The following is a 23,471-nucleotide window of genomic DNA, read 5'->3' on the forward strand; positions in this document are numbered from 1 at the left end:
GGATGTTTCAACTGTACTGCACTTCCTGTGCTAACTACTTGATCCTGAAGTAACCCTTGGAATACCGGCGGAGAAAGCCTATGTCGCACTAGCGCCGCTACACAGACATTGATTTAATTGATTAGATTAGGGGATGGATCGCAAAGCCACATAGGAAGCTGGATATATTACAATTACACCTATTCTGTTACAAAAGTATACATAAAATGCAGTGATCTACATGGATACAATGTAAAGGCCACAAAAATAATAACCGGAACAAAATAAATGTGCTGACCAAATCGCATGTTTAGTGTGCACTGTAGTTTACATAAAGTGCAGTGTGCTAGAATCACAACATGAGAGTAGACTATAACATAGATACAAGGATAATAATCCCGATGTAGCAGTGTCGGTTGAGTGCAATGGCTGATAGTAGGTAGAACATACACAAACTAAATATAGGCTTATGTTCAGAGTATAAGTGTTCCACACACACTTGTGTGAGCAAAAGAGTCGCGTGGATCTGTAGAATAGCAGAAAAAAACATAACATAAAAATATCAGACATTATCCTTTTGGTTTTCTCAAAAGTTTCATTCAGACCATTGGGAGATAACGCGTCTAGTTTAAATATCCAGAAGGATTCTCTATTAATTAATCTCTGCAGCCTAGATGGTTGTGTGTTTGAATGTTACATAGTTGATACGGTTGAAAAAAAGACATACAGTACAGACCAAAAGTTTGGACACACCTTCTCATTCAAAGAGTTTTCTTTATTTTCATGACTATAAAGGCATCAAAACTATGAATTAACACATGTGGAATTATATACATAACAAACAAGTGTGAAACAACTGAAAATATGTCATATTCTAGGTTCTTCAAAGTAGCCACCTTTTGCTTTGATTACTGCTTTGCACACTCTTGGCATTCTCTTGATGAGCTTCAAGAGGTAGTCCCCTGAAATGGTCTTCCAACAGTCTTGAAGGAGTTCCCAGAGATGCTTAGCACTTGTTGGCCCTTTTGCCTTCACTCTGCGGTCCAACTCACCCCAAACCATCTCGATTGGGTTCAGGTCCGGTGACTGTAGAGGCCAGGTCATCTGGCGCAGCACCCCATCACTCTCCTTCATGGTCAAATAGCCCTTACTTTTAAAGTTTTCCCAATTTTTCGGCTGACTGACTGACCTTCATTTCTTAAAGTAATGATGGCCACTTGTTTTTCTTTACTTAGCTGCTTTTTTCTTGCCATAATACAAATTCTAACAGTCTATTCAGTAGGACTATCAGCTGTGTATCCACCTCACTTCTCCTTAACGCCACTGATGGTCCCAACCCCATTTATAAGGCAAGAAATCCCACTTATTAAACCTGACAGGGCACACTTGTGAAGTGAAAACCGTTTCAGGGGACTACCTCTTGGAGCTCATCAAGAGAATACCAAGAGTGTGCAAAGCAGTAATCAAAGCAAAAGGTGGCTACTTTGAAGAACCTAGAATATGACATATTTTCAGTTGTTTCACACTTGTTTGTTATGTATATAATTCCACATGTGTTAATTCATAGTTTTGATGCCTTCAGTGTGAATCTACAATTTTCATAGTCATGAAAATAAAGAAAACTCTTTGAATGAGAAGGTGTGTCCAAACTTTTTGTCTGTACTGTAAGTCCATCAAGTTTAACCAAGGCATAGGTGGGGACGCGAATCCCAGAAGGAAGTGAGACTCAGATTTCTACACGTTTCGTAAACATTAATGTTGTTTACTTTTAAGAAATCATCTAAACCCTTTTTAAAACTGTCCACTGTTCCTGCTGTGACCACGTCCTGAGGAAGTCTATTCCACAGATTCACAGTTCTTACATTAAAGAAGCTTTGACGCTTCTGGAGATTTAACTTTTTCTTCTCCAATCGGAGGCAGTGCCCCCTTGTTTTTTGAGAGCATTTTATATGGAACAGTTTTTCATCATATTTTTTGTATGGTCCATTTATATATTTGTATAGGTTAATCATGTCCCCCCTTAGACGTCTCTTCTCAAGACTAAATAAATTAAATTATTTTAATCTTTCTTCATAACTAAGACCCTCCATGCCCCTTATCAGTTTAGTCGCTCTCCTCTGTACTTTTTCCAGCTGCAGTGTGTCCTTTCTATAGACTGGTGCCCAGAACTGAATTGCATATTCCAGATGAGGCCTCACCAATACTTTGTCCATGCCCCGCGAGTCCATGCCTCGTTTAATGCATGACAATATCCTGGTGGCCTTAGAAGCAGCTGATTGACATTGTATGTTGTTATTTAACCACCTCAGCCCCTAGGGCTTAAACACCCTGAAAGACCAGGCCACTTTTTACACTTCTGACCTACACTATTTTCACCATTTATTGCTCGGTCATGCAACTTACCACCCAAATGAATTTTACCTCCTTTTCTTCTCACTAATAGAGCTTTCATTTGGTGGTATTTCATTGCTGCTGACATTTTTACTTTTTTTGTTATTAATCAAAATTTAACGATTTTTTTGCAAAAAAAATGACATTTTTCACTTTCAGTTGTAAAATTTAGCAAAAAAAACGAGATCCATATATAAATTTTGCTCTAAATTTATTGTTCTACATGTCTTTGATAAAAAAAAAATGTTTGGGTAAAAAAAAAATGGTTTGGGTAAAAGTTATAGCGTTTACAAACTATGGTACAAAAATGTGAATTTCCGCTTTTTGAAGCAGCTCTGACTTTCTGAGCACCTGTCATGTTTCCTGAGGTTCTACAATGGCCAGACAGTACAAACACCCCACAAATGACCCCATTTCGGAAAGTAGACACCCTAAGGTATTCGCTGATGGGCATAGTGAGTTCATAGAACTTTTTATTTTTTGTCACAAGTTAGCGGAAAATGATGATTTTTTATTTTTTTTTCTTACAAAGTCTCATATTCCACTAACTTGTGACAAAAAATAAAAACTTCCATGAACTCACTATGCCCATCAGCGAATACCTTGGGATGTCTTCTTTCCAAAATGGGGTCATTTGTGGGGTAGTTATACTGCCCTGGCATTCTAGGGGCCCAAATGTGTGGTAAGGAGTTTGAAATCAAATTCTGTAAAAAATGGCTGGTGAAATCAGAAAGGTGCTCTTTGGAATGTGGGCCCCTTTGCCCACCTAGGCTGCAAAAAAGTGTCACACATGTGGTATCTCCGTATTCAGGAGAAGTTGGGGAATGTGTTTTGGGGTGTCATTTTACATATACCCATGCTGGGTGAGAGAAATATCTTGGCAAATAACAACTTTGTATAAAAAAATGGTAAAAGTTGTCTTTTGCCAAGATATTTCTCTCACCCAGCATGGGTATATGTAAAATGACACCCCAAAACACATTCCCCAACTTCTCCTGAATACGGAGATACCAGATGTGTGACACTTTTTTGCAGCCTAGGTGGGCAAAGAAGCCCATATTCCAAAGAGCACCTTTCGGATTTCACTGGTCATTTTTTACAGAATTTGATTTCAAACTCCTTACCACACATTTGGGCCCCTAGAATGCCAGGGCAGTATAACTACCCCACAAGTGACTCCATTTTGGAAAGAAGACACCCCAAGGTATTCGCTGATGGGCATAGTGAGTTCATGGAAGTTTTTATTTTTTGTCACAAGTTAGTGGAATATGAGACTTTGTAAGAAAAAAAAAAAGAAAAAAAATCATCATTTTCCACTAACTTGTCACAAAAAATAAAAACTTCCATGAACTCACTATGCCCATCAGCGAATACCTTGGGATGTCTTCTTTCCAAAATGGGGTCACTTGTGGGGTAGTTATACTGCCCTGGCATTCTAGGGGCCCAAATGTGTGGTAAGGAGTTTGAAATCAAATTCTGTAAAAAATGGCCAGTGAAATCCGAAAGGTGCTCTTTGGAATATGGGCCCCTTTGCCCACCTAGGCTGCAAAAAAGTGTCACACATCTGGTATCTCCGTATTCAGGAGAAGTTGGGGAATGTGTTTTGGGGTGTCCTTTTACATATACCCATGCTGGGTGAGATAAATATCTTGGTCAAATGCCAACTTTGTATAAAAAAATGGTAAAAGTTGTCTTTTGCCAAGATATTTCTCTCACCCAGCATGGGTATATGTAAAATGACACCCCAAAACACATTCCCCAACTTCTCCTGAATACGGAGATACCAGATGTGTGACACTTTTTTGCAGCCTAGGTGGGCAAAGGGGCCCATATTCCAAAGAGCACCTTTCGGATTTCACTGGTCATTTTTTACAGAATTTGATTTCAAACTCCTTACCACACATTTGGGCCCCTAGAATGCCAGGGCAGTATAACTACCCCACAAGTGACCCAATTTTGGAAAGAAGACACCCCAAGGTATTCGCTGATGGGCATAGTGAGTTCATGGAAGTTTTTATTTTTTGTCACAAGTTAGTGGAATATGAGACTTTGTAAGAAAAAAAAAAAAAATCATCATTTTCCACTAACTTGTGACAAAAAAAAAAAATTCTAGGAACTCGCCATGCCCCTCACGGAATACCTTGGGGTGTCTTCTTTCCAAAATGGGGTCACTTGTGGGGTAGTTATACTGCCCTGGCATTTTCCAGGGGCCCTAATGTGTGGTAAGTAGGTAAATGACCTGTGAAATCCTAAAGGAGCTCTTTGGAATGTGGGCCCTTTTGCCCACCTAGGCTGCAAAAAAGTGTCACACATGTGGTATCGCCGTATTCAGGAGAAGTTGGGGAATGTGTTTTGGGGTGTCATTTTACATATACCCATGCTGGGTGAGAGAAATATCTTGGCAGAAGACAACTTTTCCCATTTTTTTATACAAAGTTGGCATTTGACCAAGATATTTCTCTCACCCAGCATGGGTATATGTAAAATGACACCCCAAAACACATTCCCCACCTTCTCCTGAGTACGGCGATACCAGATGTGTGACACTTTTTTGCAGCCTAGATGCGCAAAGGTGCCCAAATTCCTTTTAGGAGGGCATTTTTAGACATTTGGATACCAGACTTCTTCTCGCGCTTTGGGGCCCCTAGAATGCCAGGGCAGTATAAATACCCCACATGTGACCCCATTTTGGAAAGAAGACACCCCAAGGTATTCAATAAGGGGCATGGCGAGTTCATGGAATATTTTTTTTTTGGCACAAGTTAGCGGAAATTGATATTTTTTATTTTTTTCTCACAAAGTCTCCCTTTCCGCTAACTTGGGACAAAAATTTCAATCTTTCATGGACTCAATATGCCCCTCACGGAATACCTGGGGGTGTCTTCTTTCCGAAATGGGGTCACATGTGGGGTATTTATACTGCCCTGGCATTCTAGGGGCCCTAAAGCGTGAGAAGAAGTCTGGAATATAAATGTCTAAAAAAATTTACGCATTTGGATTCTGTGAGGGGTATGGTGAGTTCATGTGAGATTTAATTTTTGACACAAGTTAGTGGAATATGAGACTTTGTAAGAAAAAAATAATAATAATTCCGTAAAAATCATGCGGACATCTGAATGGAGCTTTACAGGGGGTTGATCAATGACAGGGGGGTAATCAATGACAGGGGGGTGATCAGGGAGTCTATATGGGGTGATCAGGGGTGATCAAGGGTGAATAAGGGGTTAATAAGTAACAGTGGGGGGGGGTGTAGTGTAGTGGTGCTTGGTGCAACATATTACTGAGCTACCTGTGTCCTCTGGTGGTCGATCCAAACAAAGGGGACCACCAGAGGACCAGGTAGCAGGTATATTAGACGCTGTTATCAAAACAGCGTCTAATATACCTGTTAGGGGTTAAAAAAAACACATCTCCAGCCTGCCAGCAAACGATCGCCGCTGGCAGGCTGGAGATCAACTCTCTTACCTTCCGTTCCTGTGAGCGTCTCGCGAGATGACGCGTATATGCGTGATTGTGCGCAGCGCTGCCACCTCCGGAACGCGAATCTGCGTTAGGCGGTCCGGAGGTGGTTAATCTACCATCTACAAGGACACCCAAATCCTTCTCTATAACTGATCTCCCAGTGTTACATCACCTAGGACATATGAAGCACAGAGATTATTACCACCAAAATGCATAACGTTACATTTATCCACATTGAACCTCATTTTCCAAGTTGATGCCCAATCACTCAGAGTGTTCAAGTCAACTTGTAGTTTGTGGACATCTTCCATAGACTGTACAGTACTACATAGCTTGGTGTCATCGGCAAAAATAGAAATGGTGCTATTAATCCCGTCCTCGATATCATTAATAAATAAATTAAATAATAGAGGGCCCAGCACTGAACCTTGGGGTACACCACTTATAACCTGGGACCATTCTGAATAGGAAGCATTGACCACAACTCTCTGGTAACGGTCCTTCAGCCAGTTTTCAATCCAATTACAAACTATACTTTCCAAGCCAATAGACCTTACTTTACCTATTAAACGTCTGAGAGGGACAGTATCAAAAGCCTTGGCAAAATCCATAAACACTACATCCACAGCCGCCCCTCTGTCCAGGCTACTACTCACCTCCTCATAAAAACAAATCAGGTTAGTCTAACAACTTCTGTCCTTGGTAAAACCATGCTGGTTATCACTTATTATATTATTTATAGTCACATACTCCTGTATATAGCCCCTTAAGAGTCCTTCAAACATTTTTCCCACAACAGAAGTTTAACTGGTCTATAATTACCTGTGGAGGACCTTAATCCTTTTTTTACTATGGACACCACATTTGCCTTGCGCCAATAATTTGGCACTGTACCAGTACCTAGAGAACCTTTAAAAATTATAAACAGGGGCACAGCAATGACTGAACTGAGCTCTTTAAGAACTCTTGGGTGTAATCCATCTGGACCCGGAGCCTTATTCACATTTATCTTATTTAACTTATCTTGGACCATATCTACAGTTAGCCAATTGAGTATATTACTGGATGTACTAAAAGCCCCGGCACCACAGATATCAGCTCCTTTCTCTTCTTTTGTATATCCAGAGCTAGAAAAAAACTTTAGTGACTACCCCCCCCCCCCCCCCCCTTCCTTTACCAGACCTTGGTTTTTTAGTATTTATATATTTAAATAATTTTTGGGGATTTGTTTTGCTCTCTTTTGCCACCTGCTGTTCATTTTGTATTTTTGCTAATTTTATCTCCTTTTTACAGATTTTATTAAGCCCTTTGTAATCTTCAAACGCTACAGCTGACCCTTCAGATTAGCATTTTTTAAATGCCCATTTTTTGTCTTTTATTGCCCCTTTTACAGTAGCTGTAAGCGATGGGGGGTTTAATTTTAGCCGTTTATACTTGTTACCTGATAATTATTTTAGTGCAATTACTCAATGTGGATTTAAAGCTCTCCCATTTATCCTCAGTATTAGGGTCCACTCACACGTCCGCAATTCTGTTCCGCATTTTGCGGAACGGAATTGCGTACCCATTCATTTCTATGGGGCCATACGATAAGCTGCTCGGATCCGGAATTGCGGATCCGCACTTCCGGGTCCGCAATTCCGTTCCCGAAAAAAATAGAACATGTCCTATTCTTGTCCGCAATTGTGGACCAGATTAGGCATTTTCTATTAAGTGCCGGCGATGTGCGGTCCGCAAAATGCGGAACGCACATTGCCGCTGTCCGTGTTTTGCGGATCCGCGGATCCGCAAAACCCACACGGACGTGTGAATGAACCCTTATTATGTGACAGTAGCTGCTCACAGTCTATGCCCTGAAATGCTGCCCTCAACCCAGGGAAATTAGCCTTTTTGAAATTCAGTGTCTTTGCTCTGCCTGACAGAGTTTGCTTTTTATTGTTTAGGGGGAATATAATTATATTGTGGTCACTATTACCTAGTGTTTCTAGAACAGTAACATTACCAACAAGCTCTGCATCATTAGAAATTACCAGATCCAACAAGTGGGAGCTTTTACATACTGGCCCATAAAGTGGTCCTGCAGCAAGTTGAGGAATTTTCTCCCCTTTGCGGTTGAGGCAGAATCATCACCCCAGTCAATGTCTGGGAAGTTAAAATCTCCCATTATGATCACTGTACCAGCCTGTGCAGCACGCTCTATTTGATTATACAGTTGCGTTTCTATCTCCTCTGTGATGTTAGGGGTCTATAGATTACACCAAGTATTATTTTTTCAATGTTTATATCCCTTTGAACTTCCATCCATCACTCCTCACATACAGGCACACGCCAGCACCTTTTCTATTGACATTATCTTTTCTAAATAGTGCGAAGAGTCCAACCATGTCTCAGCCACACCAACTCCATCTATGTGTTCTTCTAGTACCATAGCCTCAAGCTCCCCCATTTTTCTAGCTAGACTTCTGGCATTTGTTAAAATACATTTTAAATCATTATTACATGTAAAGTGAATATCTGGGATTTTTGGTTACCTTGGTTGATGTTTGTATGTAACAGGTTCTTGTTACCAGCAGTTCTATTTTCATTGGTGTATAGCTCTGCCCAGTCTTCTGCCTACTTTCCTCACTAACCCCAGCCATGCCCCTCACGGAATACCTTGGGGTGTCTTCTTTCCAAAATGGGGTCACTTGTGGGGTATTTATACTGCCCTGGCATTTTAGGGGCCCTAAAGCGTGAGAAGAAGTCTGGAATATAAATGTCTAAAAATTTTTACACTTTTGGATTCCATGAGGGGTATGGTGAGTTCATGTGAGATTTTATTTTTTGTCACAATTTAGTGGAATATGAGACTTTCCGCTAACTTGTGCCAAAAAAAAAAAAATGAACTCACCATGCCCCTCAAAAGTGATCTTTATAGCGCCGCAGTGATTTTACGGTGTTTTTGCAGTGATCAGAAAAAAAAATATTTCTGTCACTGCGGTGGGGCGGACTGAACGCAAGTGTGCGCACAAGATCAGGCCTGATCGGGCGAACACTGCGTTTTTTTGTAGAGCCTATAGAACATGTCCTATTCTTGTCCGCAATTGCGGACAAGAAAAGGCATTTTCTATATAGTTCTGGCAATGTGCGGATCCGCAAAATGCGGAAAGCACATTGGCGGTGTCCATGTTTTGCGGATCCGCGGTGTTCGTGTCCGTGTTTTGCGAAACACATATGGACGTCTGAATGAAGCCTTACAGGGGGGTGATCAATGACAGGGGGGTGATCAGGGAGTCTATATGGGGTGATCACCCCACTGTAAGGCTCCATTCACACGTCCGTATGTGTTTTGCAGATCCGCTGATCCATGGATCCGCAAAACACATACAGACGTCTCAATGGAGCCTTACAGGGGGGTGATCAATGACAGGGGGGTGATCACCCCATATAGACTCCCTGATCACCCCCCTGTCATTGATCACCCCCCTGTAAGGCTCCATTCATACGGACCTGATGAAGGTGGCCGTCTGCCACAGCAACATGTAGCTTTATATTTCTTTTATATGTTTTTTATTGTTTTAATAAAATCCTTTTATACGGAGTTCCCAGTGCAGCGTGATCCTTTTTCATACTCAGCTTGCTGAGTGTTTTCTATGATAGATCAGGGCACAGAGAGATGAAGCAATAGACAATTCTGTCAGTGGACTTCTTATATCTGTCACAGAGGACTTTCAGTAACGGAAAAGTGGTCGTGCTGTCTATTATATTTAGAGTTTAGCTTTCATTTGCTATATTGCACACTGAGCTCTTTTCCTAATCAGGATTATTTGTATCGGCATTAATACCACCATAATACCATGCAACTGGAAACCCATGATAAATGCTTCATTGTCCTGCTGAAAAGAGAACCTCCTTCCAAGGCTCAAATCTTGCCAGACTTTTTCTCAAGAAGTGCCGCATGTACAGTTTGCAATAGTTTTGCTATAATATGATCCGACTTCACTGCAGTGTGTTTAGGTTGCCTAGCAACCATTAGTTGTCTAGGTGACCATTTTAATACATGTAGCCACAATACATGTAATGTAAAGATTCCTTTGCTCAAATTTGGTTAAGGACTACAACTTTCCATGAAGCAAATTGAATACAATATCAAATCATGCCAGCAAAACCCTCGACAGGCTGCAATTCACATTACAACCACTGGGTGGCCACATATAGACATATACCATATAGCATTGCCAAAATATTGTGAAAACATGTTCTTTAACCCTTTCAGTACCGGGCCATTTTTCACCATTCTGCCCGGGCCATTTTTAGAAAATCTGACATATGTCACTTTAAGTGGTGATAACTTTAAAACGCTTTTACTTATCCAAGCCATTCTGAGATTGTTTTCTCGTCACATATTTTACTTCATGACAGTGGTAAAATTGAGACAAAAAAATCATTTATATTTATAAAAAAATACCAAATTTACCAAAAATGTGGAAAAATTTACAAATTTACAAATTTCTATTTCTCTACTTTTATAATAGCTAGTAATACTTCCAAATATAGTTATAACTTTACATTCCCCAACTTCATGTTTGGATCATTTAGAAATATATTTTTTTTTTGGAGACGTTAAAAGGCTTAAGTTTAGAAGCAAATCTTAAAAATTTTCCAAACCTCAATTTTTTGAGGACCAGTTCAGTTATGAAGTCAGTTATGAAATCTTTTTATTTCATTTTAGAAACTACACCCCTCTAAGCTATTCAAAATGGATTTTTCAAACTTTCTTAACCCTTTAGGTGCCCCACGAGAATTAAATGAAAATGGGAATGAAATTTCAAAATTTCACTTTTTTTTTAGCAGATTTTAAATTTTTATCTATTTTTAACAGGGTTAACAGCCAAACAAAACTCAAAATCTATTACCCTGAATCTGGAGTTTACAGAAACACCCCATCTGTGCACAAAAACTGTTGTATAGGCACACAGCAGGCTTCAGAGTGGAAGAGGCACCATATGGCGTTAGGAGAGAGAATTTTAGCTGGAATGGTAATTGGGAGCTATGTCGCATGTGAAGATACCCTGAGGTGGCCCTACAGTGGAAACCCCCAAAAAGTGACCCCATTCCAGAAAATACACCCCTCAATGAATATTTCAAGGTGTGTAGTAAGTACTTTGACCCATCAGGCATTTCACAGAATTAGGAAACGCTTGGCTGTGAAAATGAAAAATTACATTTTTTTCCAGAAAAAGTTGCTTTACACCCACATTTTTCACTTTCACAAGGGGTAACAGGACAATATGCACCCCAAATTTTGTTCCCCATTTCCCTCCGAATACGCCAACACCCCATATGTGCTAAAAAAAATGATGTATGGGCGCACAGCAGGCTTCAGAGTGGAAGGAGCACCATATGGCGTTAGGAGAGTGGATTTAGCTGGAATGGAAATTGGGAGCTATGTCGCATGTGAAGACACCCTGAGGTGATCCTACAGTGGAAACCCCCAAAAAGTGACCCCATTTCAGAAAATACACCCCTCAAGGAATATTTCAAGGTGTGTAATGAGCACTTCGACCCATCGGGCACTTCACAGAATTAGGAAACGCTTGGCTGTGAAAATGAAAAATAAAAAAAAATTCGAGAAAAAGTTGCAAATTTATAGCTTGATAAAGGCTACCATGTAGCCAAAACGTTGATGCTTGGATTGTGCTATGGATTTTGCTGACCTGAATTGGCAGACATGTATGCTTGGCTTGTTTGTGCACACATTCTTTTAAAGTACAAAGAATAAATATGGAGATGCTGCCGTGACCTTTTTTTTAAGTGGTAGAAAGGGTATTTTTCAGCAAACCGGTGTCTCACAGAAGACAGAAATACTAGAGAAAGAATTTCAAAGCACACATTTGTAAAAATGAAAAATTACCCCTAACTACAGGGACGGAGGGTGGTTTAGGGATCTGGAACAACTGCAAATGAAAAAAAATCTTTGCAGCTATTACAGATGTTCTTCTTCTTTGCTTCTTTCTTCTTTTCAGCAGGAAAGGGGTTAAGTCGCTGTGGTGTGCACCACAAGTCCCAGCAAGCCAACAAGCAGCACAGAGAAGCACAGAAACTCTCTGCATGCCGTCACCAGCTAGAATGTCTGCATAAAGGGAAGTTCTGCCTCTTCCTGTGCAGCTATAGAGCTGCCATTGGCTGGAGCGTTGTTCTCATTGATCGGCCAATCGCAGCGCTTAGAGCTGCAGGGTGGCTGCACAGCACCATGCTGCCCTTACCCGGCATGGCTGCCTGCCGGTAAGAGCAGGCATGGTGCCGCGACTCCCCCTGATCGTTCCCCAGAGCCCCGCGGACCTTGTGCCGTACATGTACGGCGCTGGGCTTTAAATCACGTCCGATTGCGCCGTACATGTACGGCGCTGGGCGTTGAGGTTAATCCTTGCTGATCTCCACCATACATATTTCGAACAGCAGAGGCCCAGGGCGAATGTATGCAATAAGCCAGGAGGCTGATGATATACATTTGACCCTGCAAATTTAACCATGCATCTGAGCAGTGCAGATGCGGGAGCCGTTACCCAGCTGAAATCGGGGAAGCTGTTATGTTGCAGTGATAGCCCGGAGCCTCAAGCAGGCTCCAATCACTGGAATATTCCAATACGGGCCAGCAGATGGCAGCGCTATAATGGAATACACTCACCGAAAGAATTATTAGGAACACCTGTTCTATTTCTCATTAATGCAATTATCTAGTCAACCAATCACATGGCAGTTCTTTCAATGCATTTAGGTGTGTGGTCCTGGTCAAGACAATCTCCTGAACTCCAAACTGAATGTCAGAATGGGAAAGAAAGGTGATTTAAGCAATTTTGAGCGTGGCATGGTTGTTGGTGCCAGACGGGCCGGTCTGAGTATTTCACAATCTGCTCAGTTACTGGGATTTTCACGCACAACTATTTCTAGGTTTTACAAAGAATGGTGTGAAAAGGGAAAAACATCCAGTATGCGGCAGTCCTGTGGGCAAAAATGCCTTGTGGATGCTAGAGGTCAGAGGAGAATGGGCCGACTGATTCAAGCTGATAGAAGAGCAACGTTGACTGAAATAACCACTCGTTACAACTGAGGTATGCAGCAAAGCATTTGTGAAGCCACAACACGCACAACCTTGAGGCGGATGGGCTACAACAGCAGAAGACCCCAAAGGGTACCACTCATCTCCACTACAAATAGGAAAAAGAGGCTACAATTTGCACAAGCTCACCAAAATTGGACTGTTGAAGACTGGAAAAATGTTGCCTGGTCTGATGAGTCTCGATTTCTGTTGAGACATTCAAATGGTAGAGTCCGAATTTGGCGTAAACAGAATGAGAACATGTATCCATCCTCTGATGGCTACTTCCAGCAGGATAATGCACCATGTCACAAAGCTCGAATCATTTCAAATTGGTTTCTTGAACATGACAATGAGTTCACTGTACTAAAATGGCCCCCACAGTCACCAGATCTCAACCCAATCGAGCATCTTTGGGATGTGGTGGAACGGGAGCTTCGTGCCCTGGATGTGCATCCCTCAAATCTCCATCAACTGCAAGATGCTATCCTATCAATATGGGCCAACATTTCTAAAGAATGCTATCAGCACCTTGTTGAATCAATGCCACGTAGAATTAAGGAAGTTCTGAAGGCAAAAGAGGTCCAACATCGTATTAGTATGGTATTCCTAATAATTCTTTAGGTGAGTGTACAGTGAATGGCGTGTTCTGTGATGGGTGTATACCCATCACAGAACACAATTGGAAATCGAATGATTGCCATTTATAGTCAGCTAGGGTGAATTAAAAAGTAAAAAATAATAATAATAATAAATGCAGGTGAAACTCGAAAAATGTGAATAATGTGCAAAGTTAATTTATTTCAGTAATACAACTTAAAAGGTGAAAGTAATATATGAGATAGACTCATTACATGCAAAGCGAGATATTTAAAGCCTTTATTTGGTATAATTTGGATGATTATGGTTTACAGTTTATGATAATCCCAAAGTCCCAATCTCAGGTACCCTTTGCTTAGGGGGTATGGATTAATTAGCTGTCTAGAGTGTGACACTTTGAGCCTAGAATATTGAGCCTTTTCACAATATTCTAATTTTAAGTTGCATTAATGAAACTCCTTTTAAGTTGCATTACTGAAATAAATGAACTTTTGCGCGATATTCTAATTTTTCTAGTTTCACCTGTATAAATAATCAAATCAATCCCCTTTCCCCAAAAAAAATAAAAATGTAAAAAAATGATAGGCATCACCGCATCTGAAAACGCCTATACTTTTTAAATATAACAATATTAATCCCATACGGCAAATGGCGTAATGGAAAAAAAGATTCAAAATGGTCAATTCATTATTATTTTGTCACTTCACCTGCCTCAAATTTTTTTTATAAACAGTGATCAAAAAGTCACACACACTTCAAAATGGTATCACTAAAAAGTGCAGATCACCCCACAAAAAATGAGCCCTCATACAGCTCCATACACATAACTACCAAAAAGTTATAGGGGTCAGAATATGGTGATGAAAAGAAAAAAATTTTTTTTTCAAGGCTTATATTTGTCTTCAGTATTAGAACAAAAGAAAAACTATACAAGTGTGGTATTGATGTAATCGTACTGACCTGGAGAATGAAGGGAACATTTCAATTTTATAGCATAGGAAACTCTGTAAAAAAAAAAACATAAAACGTGCATTAACATTAAAGTGTTTTTCAGGTAAAATCTTTTTTCTTTTTTTTAAGTGCACGTAGCATGGTCCTGAAACAGCAGATTCATACTCATTTGCTCCCTGCCACTCCAGTCCTCTGCTCTGCCTCTGCTTTCAGTCCCCACGCTGTTTACATCCGGCTGGCCATGGGCATGGTCACATGCACCGCTCCAGCCAATAACTGGCTTCAGCAGTGATGTGCTGCTTGAGGCCACATGACTGCTGAAGCCAGACCCATAGCCAGCCAGATTTGTGACCATGCCCATAGCCAGCCAGATTTGAACTGTGCTGGGAACAAAAATGGATAAAGTGGAGGAATGGAGTGGCTTGGAGCAGGTATGAATCTCCTGTTTCAGGGCCAGGCTGCGGGCACTTGAAATTTTTTTATTTTTACTGGACCTGTTTTAGGGTATGTTTGCATGGCTAAAATCCACAGCAAAAATCAGTAGCAGATTAGTAGCTGAAAACAGGCTGTGTATGGTGGCAGATTATTAATTTGGTGGTGGTTTTTGGTTGAGGTTTTCCTACTCCTCATTGACTTCGATGAAATCCATAATCAAATCTGCTTTCAAGAAGTAACATGTCGCTTCCCATGTGGTTTAAAAAAAAAAAACTCTACCATCTTTATGTTTAACGTACAAGGCAATGGAGAAACTTTGGTCAGTTTTGAATGTGGATTTGGCAGCGGAAAAGGCCCGTTTCCACTGCTGAAGCAGTGGCAGTCGTGTGAGCGTACCTTAAATGTTAAAACCTTCCTTCAAGGATGGTGGTTTGGGGGAGACATTCTGTAGTAAGCAAAGCTCATTGAGTTAATTTGTAAAAAAAAAAATTATAATAATAATCTGTATGGAATTATTTTTGAATACTTTTGTATGATTTGCTTCCCAACATTAGCTTTATATACTCGGCATCTCCCTACATTGCTTTCTTTTTTTCTCCTTCCAGGTATCATAGCCGTGGTAATCTTCACCATTCTTTGCACCTTGGTGTTTTTGATACGCTACATGTTCCGCCACAAGGGAACCTACCACACAAATGAAGCCAAGGGAGCTGAATCTGCCGACAGTGCCGATGCAGCCATTATAAACAATGACCCCAACTTTACGGAGACCATCGATGAAAGTAAAAAGGAATGGCTTATCTAAAGGAGCGTTCAACGTGACCACAGTGGGCTCTGGGGTGTTGCTAGCGACTGTGTCTCGCCAGTAGGCTTTGGATTTCTCCATGCAAGATCACCAGAACCAGGAGGGTACAAACGGCCACTCAATACACTGACAAAAATTACAAATCATAAACTTTGATGAAGGCATTTGAAAGTCATTTTTAGTTACATCTACAGTCGGGTTTTTCTCCTTCTGTATTTCCCTGTCTAAAAAGAACACAATTTCAGCTTTTAGAGTCTCAGCGTCGGTTTGGGTTTGTCAGTACTATCTGTATTTTTTTGTGTGTGTTTAGAGGCAATCAAATAACTACGCAACGTCCAAGGGCCTGTTTTCTAAAAATTTTATAAGCCCTGAGATTATTAAAGAAGTCAACATATATCCACAAGTGATTATATGTAAACCTATGCAAGTGTTTATGTATAATCCTGCACACACAGCATATTATTATCCTCTTCTTCCTTTCTCCTTTATATGATAAACTACTTTTCATTGCATGCATAGGCACTGCAGTAACTCAGAATGGTTCCGGGTGGAGCATTACCATGCCAATAAAAGAATGTATTTGCCTTTTTTTTTTTTTTTTTTTTTAGATCGTTGCTATACTATAATAAGCATGGGGATAGATAACCTGTGACACTGGCACGCTGACCGATCCAGGACGGCCAGTGACCGTCATACTGCCACAAGTTGCCTAACCCTGAAATAAAGGGATATCTTGGTGTAACAAAAAATCTGAATGGTATACATTGCAAAAGAAAAATATACTAAAATATATTGCACCTTTTTCTGATACTGTGGTCTGTGTCTGTTTTTTTCCTCACTTTGAACATTACACACACAGTACATTCTGCTCAGTTTGATGCAGATCGCTGAATGAGTAATGAATAGTATAACTTTCTCATATAGTTTGCATTAATGCCTTGCAATTCTCAAGATCTTTGTTTGCTGTCACTGTATGAAAACATTCTAGCTTTCATGGAGATGCAGAAAAGCCATACAGATCAAGGGCATCACTTATCATACTGGTGTAAAGTAGAACTGGCTTAGTTGCCCATAGCAGCCAATCAGATTCCTTCTTTCATATTCCAAAGGAGCTGTCCAAAATAAAAGGTGGAATCTGATTGGTTGCTATGGGCAATTAAGCCAGTTCTACTTTACACCAGTTTTACAAAATACCTCCTGCTCACAGCTTATAAGAAGACATAATTCTAACCAGTCTAGGTAATATTTTGTGGCGAAGTAATCAGCCTGAACTCCAGGGCAATCAGTTTACCTTACATAGGTATAATGCAGGAGATTTATTAAAGGAGTTGTCCAATATAAAAAAAAAACATGTCTGCCCTCCTCCACAACAGCACCACCCCTGTCCACAGGTTGTGTGTGCGGTATGCCAGACCTTGCAGGGGTATTCCGTGTGAGGTCACGGTGTGAGCAATAGGTGGGCCGAGCTAAATACAGTTCTGGTTACTCAAGGTTACGTCGTCCCTGGGCAGGCCTGCATAAAAGTGAAAAGGAGAATGGCACAAGGGTTCTCTGGGGGCACACTCTGGTGTAAGGGACACTGGCCAGATGTTGGTTTGAGGTGCCCTTGGTGGTCTGTATTAATGTGCCAGCGGCAAGGTCCCTTGTAGTCGTGACGCCAGTACCTTTTGTATGGAGGTACAACCATTTACTATAGTGTTAATAGAGGAACTGAGTCTGAGGCAAGCAGGATGGAACTCAAAGTGGAACTTTACTGAAGATGACTCTTGATAATAACACATCCAATGCATTAACACAGTCTCAGTACAGAGGTAAACCTGCTGCAAGTCCTCTGCTGACAGGTGTAGGTCCCTCTCTATATATTAGATAAGGAGATTGTAGCCTTAAAGGTAGTAGAGTTCAGGAATGGTCCTGGTAATCCTGGTTCAGGCTTGTGAAGTCGCCAAAGGCTGAAATATCCTTCACGGTGGAGTCCAAAGGTCCTAAGGCACTCAAAAGATGTGTCCAATAACCCTTTGGGGGTCTCCTTTCTGTAGTAGTCGCTGAATGAATCAAGCACTTCAGCTCTGGGCTGAGATATAGCTGAGGGATGTGGATAACAAACTGCATTCACTGCTAGACTTTGCTCAACTGCCACTTGAACTGGATCTTGTCTGAGCTAGCTAGGCCTGAGCGGAACTATATATATGGGAGGCATTATCTCCCCCTAGTGGTAGGCTCAGTGTAAATGAATACTAATACACCTGTTAGCAGGGATGATGCATAAGGACATATAGCAATATATAAACAGGCTATAAAAGGCATATAAGTACAATACAACAACTTTGCAGTACCGACGAGGGTAGTGGGACGCTGCATGTGCAGCATTATAGCACTACTCCATTAATTCTAACTAAGCTGAGCTGCAGTACCAGACACAACCCGTGCAGGGGCGTAGATAAGGGGGGGGATAGGGGGGTTCAACCCCCCCCCCCCCCAGAGTGTCTGTCCTCCTCAGGGCCGGCGCTTCCATAAGGCAGACCAAGCGGCTGCCTTAGGGCGCACCCTGCACAGAGAAAGGGGTGGGCGGAAAAACAAACCTTTTTTTTTTTAATCACTTACTTGCCAGCAGCGCAGCGCTGCCGGGCGCCCTCCCCAGCCAGTGTTCACTCTAAGCTGCGCTTGTGTTAAGCCACAGATAGGAGCAGGAGGCTGCTGATTGGCTAGTATCAGCTAGCTGCCCTGCCATTGGTCCATCCTTTCACACCCCCTTCTCTCTGGAGCTGAACACAGCAGGAGGCAGGCGTTCTCACAGTGGATCATGTGACCATGAAGGAGCATGTGACCAGTGACGTCACAGACCTCCTTCTAACAAATCCATTCTAGCATCTACCCAGCATGTATGGCAGGACTCTGCTGAGCAAAGACCATGTGCCCAGGTGAAGTGACCACAGAAGTGCCCTGGCATCTGTCTGCTGCTGGAGGCTCAATGTGGAGCTTTATGAATGTAAAAACTAATACCCAAGAGTGCTTGTCTGCTTCTGACCCTAATCTTAACACATAATGTTAATTTGATTCCAATTTACTCTAACACCTAAAGGGATTTTTTTAAAGCCTGCTGTTTCTCTAGATGACCTTCTGTTGATAGTAGTGTTAATAGAGTCTCAAAGGTCTGTAAAAATAGTGTAGCTGCTTTTATAGACCCTTGAGACTCTATTAACACTACTATAAACATAAGGTCACCTAGAGAAAGAGCAAGTTTTTTTAATTATTTTTTTCCTTTAGGTGTTAAAACATAACTTATTTGATTTCTTGAACACCTAAAGGAAAACTAATTAAAAACCTGCTGTTTCTCAAGATGACCTTATGTCGATAGCACTGGTAATAGAGTCTGGAAGGTCTATAGAAGCAGTTACCCTATTTTTACAGACTTTTGAGGCTCTGTTAACACTACTGTCAACATAAGGTCATCTAGAGACACAGCAGGTTTTTAAAATGATTTTTCCTTTAGGTGTTACAGCAATCAAATGGTTATGTTTTAACACCTAAAGGAAAAACATAATTAAAAAAAGATGCTGTTTCTCTAAATGACCTGATGTTGATAGTAGTGTTAATAGAGTCTCAAAGGTTTGTAAAAATAGTGTACCTGCTTCTATAGACATTTGAGACTCTATTACCACTACTTTTAGCATAAGATCATCCGGAGAAACATCAGGTTTTTTAAATTATAATTTTCTCTTTAGGTGTTAGGGTGCATTCACACGTCAGTATTTTTACCTTTCCAGATAAACGTTCCTGTTTTTTGCGGATCCGAAAATCTGGATGGCATGAGGATGCTTTTAGCATGTCATCCACATTTTTGACGGATCCATTGACTAGAATAGGATGACGGAACGCAAAATCGGACAAATAGTAGGACAGGGTATATTTTTTTTCCAGGATCCGAATAACGGAACCCACGGAACGGAACAGAATCACGGAATCGGAGAGCACCATGAGTGCTGTCCGATTATTTGCGGATTCCATTTAAAATGAATGGATCCGCATAACGTTAAATTTTTAATCGGAACGGATGCGGAACACCAAAACGGACGTGTGAATGGACCCTTAGAGCAATCAAATGGAGGGGGAGAAATGTGACATGGGTGAGGATGGGGTTACATGATGGGCCGGAAACAATGTCTGTAGCCTGTCTGTGCCATGGACGGGGAGAAATATGACATGGAGGGCTGATGGCTGACATGGGAATTGGTTTAGGAATGATATGGCTGGTATATTTTTTTCAAACCCTGGTGTTTCTGCTAGATAAAGTCCTATAATTTGAGAAAGCTGAAAAAGGGTTATAAAAGTATCTCCAAAAGCCTTGCTGTTTGGAGATACTTGTCTATAAATGGAGAAAGTTCTACACTGCTGCTACTCTCCCTAGGAGTGGCCGTCCTGTAAAGATGACTGCAAGAGCACCGCGCAGACTGCTCAATGAGGTGAAGAAGAATCCTAGAGTGTCAGCTAAAGACTTACAAAAGTCTCTGGCATATGCTAACATCCCTGTTAGCGAATCTATGATACGTAAAACACTAAACAAGAATGGATTTTATGGGAGGATGCCACAGAGGAAGCCACTGATGTCCAAAAAAAACATTGCTGCACGTTTACAGTTTGCACAAGAGCACCTGGATGTTCCACAGCAGTACTGGCAAAATATTCTGTGGACAGATGAAACCAAAGTTGAGTTGTTTGGAAGAAACACACAACACTAAGTGTGGAGAAAAAGAGGCACAGCACACTAACATCAAAACCTCATCCCAACTGTGAAGTATGGTGGTGGGGGCATCATGGTTTGGGGCTGCTTTGCTGCGTCAGGGCCTGGACGGATTGCTATCATCGAAGGAAAAATGAATTCCCAAGTTTATCAAGGCATTTTGCAGGAGAACTTAAGGCCATCTGTCCACCAGCTGAAGCTCAACAGAAGATGGGTGTTGCAACAGGACAACAACTCAAAGCATAGAAATAAATACACAGAATGGCTTAAACAGAAGAAAATACACCTTCTGGAGTGGCCCAGTCAGAGTCCTGACCTCAACCCGATTGAGATGCTGTGGCATGACCTCAAGAAAGCGATTCACACCAGATATCCCAAGAATATTGCTGAACTGAAACAGTTCTGTAAAAAGGAATGGTCAAGAATTACTCCTGACCGTTGTGCAACTACAGGAAACGTTTGGTTGAAGTTATTGCTGCCAAAGGAGGTTTAACCAGTTATTAAATCCAAGGGTTCACATACTTTTTCCACCTGCACTGTGAATGTTTACATGGTGTGTTCAATAAAAACATGGTAACATTTAATTCTTTGTGTGTTATTAGTTTAAGCAGACTGTGATTGTCTATTGTTTGTGACTTAGATGAAGATCAGATCACATTTTATGACCAATTTGTGCAGAAATCCATATCATTCCAAAGGGTTGACATAGTTTTTCTTGCAACTGTGCTATATGATGTGTGATTTGAATTTTTTTCAGCAATCATGGCATAACCAATTTAATGCTGGAATGCTGTGTGACTGGTTTACCAGTCTCTCTTTCCGTTTATTGTTTGTTGTGTTATTCAGCAGGGCACAGGTTTGAAGGAAATCAGTCGCATCTAAAACACCCCACAAACTAGCGTGAACAGTGTATAGTGTAAATGATGCCAAGTTCGATTATGTAATTTTTAACTTCATACTCAATTGCATTCTGATGCAGTGCTGTCACAAATGAGCAGTAAAATGCATTGAGCCCTCTCCATTATATGAGTGAGCACAGGAGTCCTCTCAGTGCTGTCAGGTGCCGGAGGCCCAAGGCATACCTCCGGGACGTCATGCAAACAGGACACAGGCAAAACAGACCCACAGAGAACTTTATTACAAGTGTAATAAAAGCACATGACAGTACGCAGGTTAGGCAATAGTGGTAGCACTACCACAGAACCAAGTGCACCGGCAGACCAGAGGCAAAACCCAGTGAGCCCCTGGTGGTGGGGATGAACTGGGCCGAGGACCTCTAGGAAGGTCCCGGTACACTTGAAACCACCAGTGGAAAGACAACAAAACTGGAACTCAAGCAAACACAGGACATGGAACAAACAACAAGACGAACAGGAACCAGAACAGAAGCAGATGCCTGGACCCCAAGCGGAATGGAAGCATGGCGGTCTCAGACAGAGCTGCACACAGACCAGAGATTCTCCCTCCGGAGAACCCAGCGGCCCTGTCATGAAGGCAGGACATACACAGAACAGGAACAGAAGCAGTAAGGCACTGCCAGGCAAGACATGGAACAGACTGGATCAGAAGGAGTAGGCACTGCCAGGCAGGACATAGGACAGGATCAGAAGCAGTTTAGCACTGCCAGGCTATCAGATGCAGTTAGAGCACTGCTAAGCTAGACAAGGGACAGACAAGGATCCAGACAGAGAACAGGTACAGAAGAACAGGCAAGGAAATAACAACAAAACTTTACCAGGCAACACCACAAAGAAGGGCAGATGGCAAACCCCCTGGGTCAGCAGCAAGAGGCTACACCCAGCAAGGGACAGGACAGAAGATAGACTGACTCCCTGGGTGAATAGCAAGGTGCAACACCCAGGAAGGCAGAAGACAGACTGACCCCAAGCCCCACAGCTCACAGGTAGATATAGCTGCATAATAAGGGCACCTGATAAGCCACACCCAGGAACAGATCAGGAGAAGTTAACCATGTAAGAACCAAACAGGGTGGGGAGCCTGAATGAACAGGGAAGTGAACACACAGGCTGCTGTACTGGCAACCAGCATACACAGAGTCCACCGCAGCCAGTACGCCAGACCACAAACAACCCATGACACAACAGAAATGCATACATACTAAGGCCATGTTCACACACAAGGCTGCAGCCAGCACGCATCGCAGAACCAGCATGCGCAGGGATACCCACAGCCAGTACACAAAGCGCATGCAGCCAGCCTGCACAGCACCAGAGACATGAGTCACAGAGATGCAGATATGGGAATCCACAAACACAGGCCACAGTTCACACACTACACCGCAGCCAGCATGTAGTCCCAAGCAACCAGCATACACAGGTGTCAGTCTGGAGCCAGTACGCGAGAGGGCATGCAGCCAGCCTACACGGCCACAGTGACAAGAACTGCACAGAGAAGCAGACACGGAGAGAGCAAACATTCACAGGCAGCAGTTCCACAAAACACCGGAGCCAACACGGAGCCCCAAGCAACCAGCATACACAGGAGACAGCCTGCAGCCAGTACACGAGAGGGCATGCAGCCAGCCTACACGGCCAAAACTGTCACAGTAAACCGCACCGTGACAAGTGCATTCTACTGCTGGTTTATGGGAGCACAGTGCCAGAATACAAGTGAGTATGAAGATAAAAATTACATAACTGATAATGCAGTGGTCAGGTTTGAGGTGGCTCCAACGCTACGCTGGGTCTTTCGGACACCGTTGAGGTGTCACCACGTGTTGCTGCTCTCCGAAATGGATAGTAAAGCGTGGTGCACCCCAGTGGCAAATGAGTTCAGAGAGTCAGGGTCTGCAGTTAACCAGTGTGCTTCTTTACTGGAGGAATTTAGATCCAAAACAAGACAGGCGAGGCATAGGGCTGGCTTCCCCAGTCTCCTCCCTGGCAGAAGAAGGGTTTGATGCTGAGGAAAGGCCTGAGCTAGCTGTCCCTCTCTAAGAAGGATGATACCCTGGCCAAAGGCTGGAGGCTCATTGTCTGTTGCTCAGTCGTCTGGTTTTCTCCTTGGTCACAGGG

At 42.1% G+C, this 23,471-nt stretch overlaps 2 protein-coding genes across 2 annotated transcripts in view; both read left to right on the forward strand.

Annotated features, from left to right (window-relative positions):
- CNTNAP2 (contactin associated protein 2) overlaps positions 1 to 16,241 on the forward strand; it is a 2,268,074-nt gene extending 2,251,833 nt beyond the window's left edge. Inside the window, exon 24 of the mRNA XM_040431924.1 lies at positions 15,502 to 16,241. Within this exon, the coding sequence (XP_040287858.1) occupies positions 15,502 to 15,701 (200 nt within the window). The 3' untranslated portion in view covers positions 15,702 to 16,241. The remainder of the gene's footprint in view (positions 1 to 15,501) is intronic.
- The window catches only part of LOC121001043 (carboxymethylenebutenolidase homolog), a 921,426-nt gene that overhangs the window by 840,708 nt on the left and 57,247 nt on the right, over positions 1 to 23,471 (forward strand). The window lies entirely within an intron of this gene.

Source organism: Bufo bufo, chromosome 5, assembly GCF_905171765.1.
Source record: "Bufo bufo chromosome 5, aBufBuf1.1, whole genome shotgun sequence".
NCBI lineage: Eukaryota > Metazoa > Chordata > Amphibia > Anura > Bufonidae > Bufo > Bufo bufo.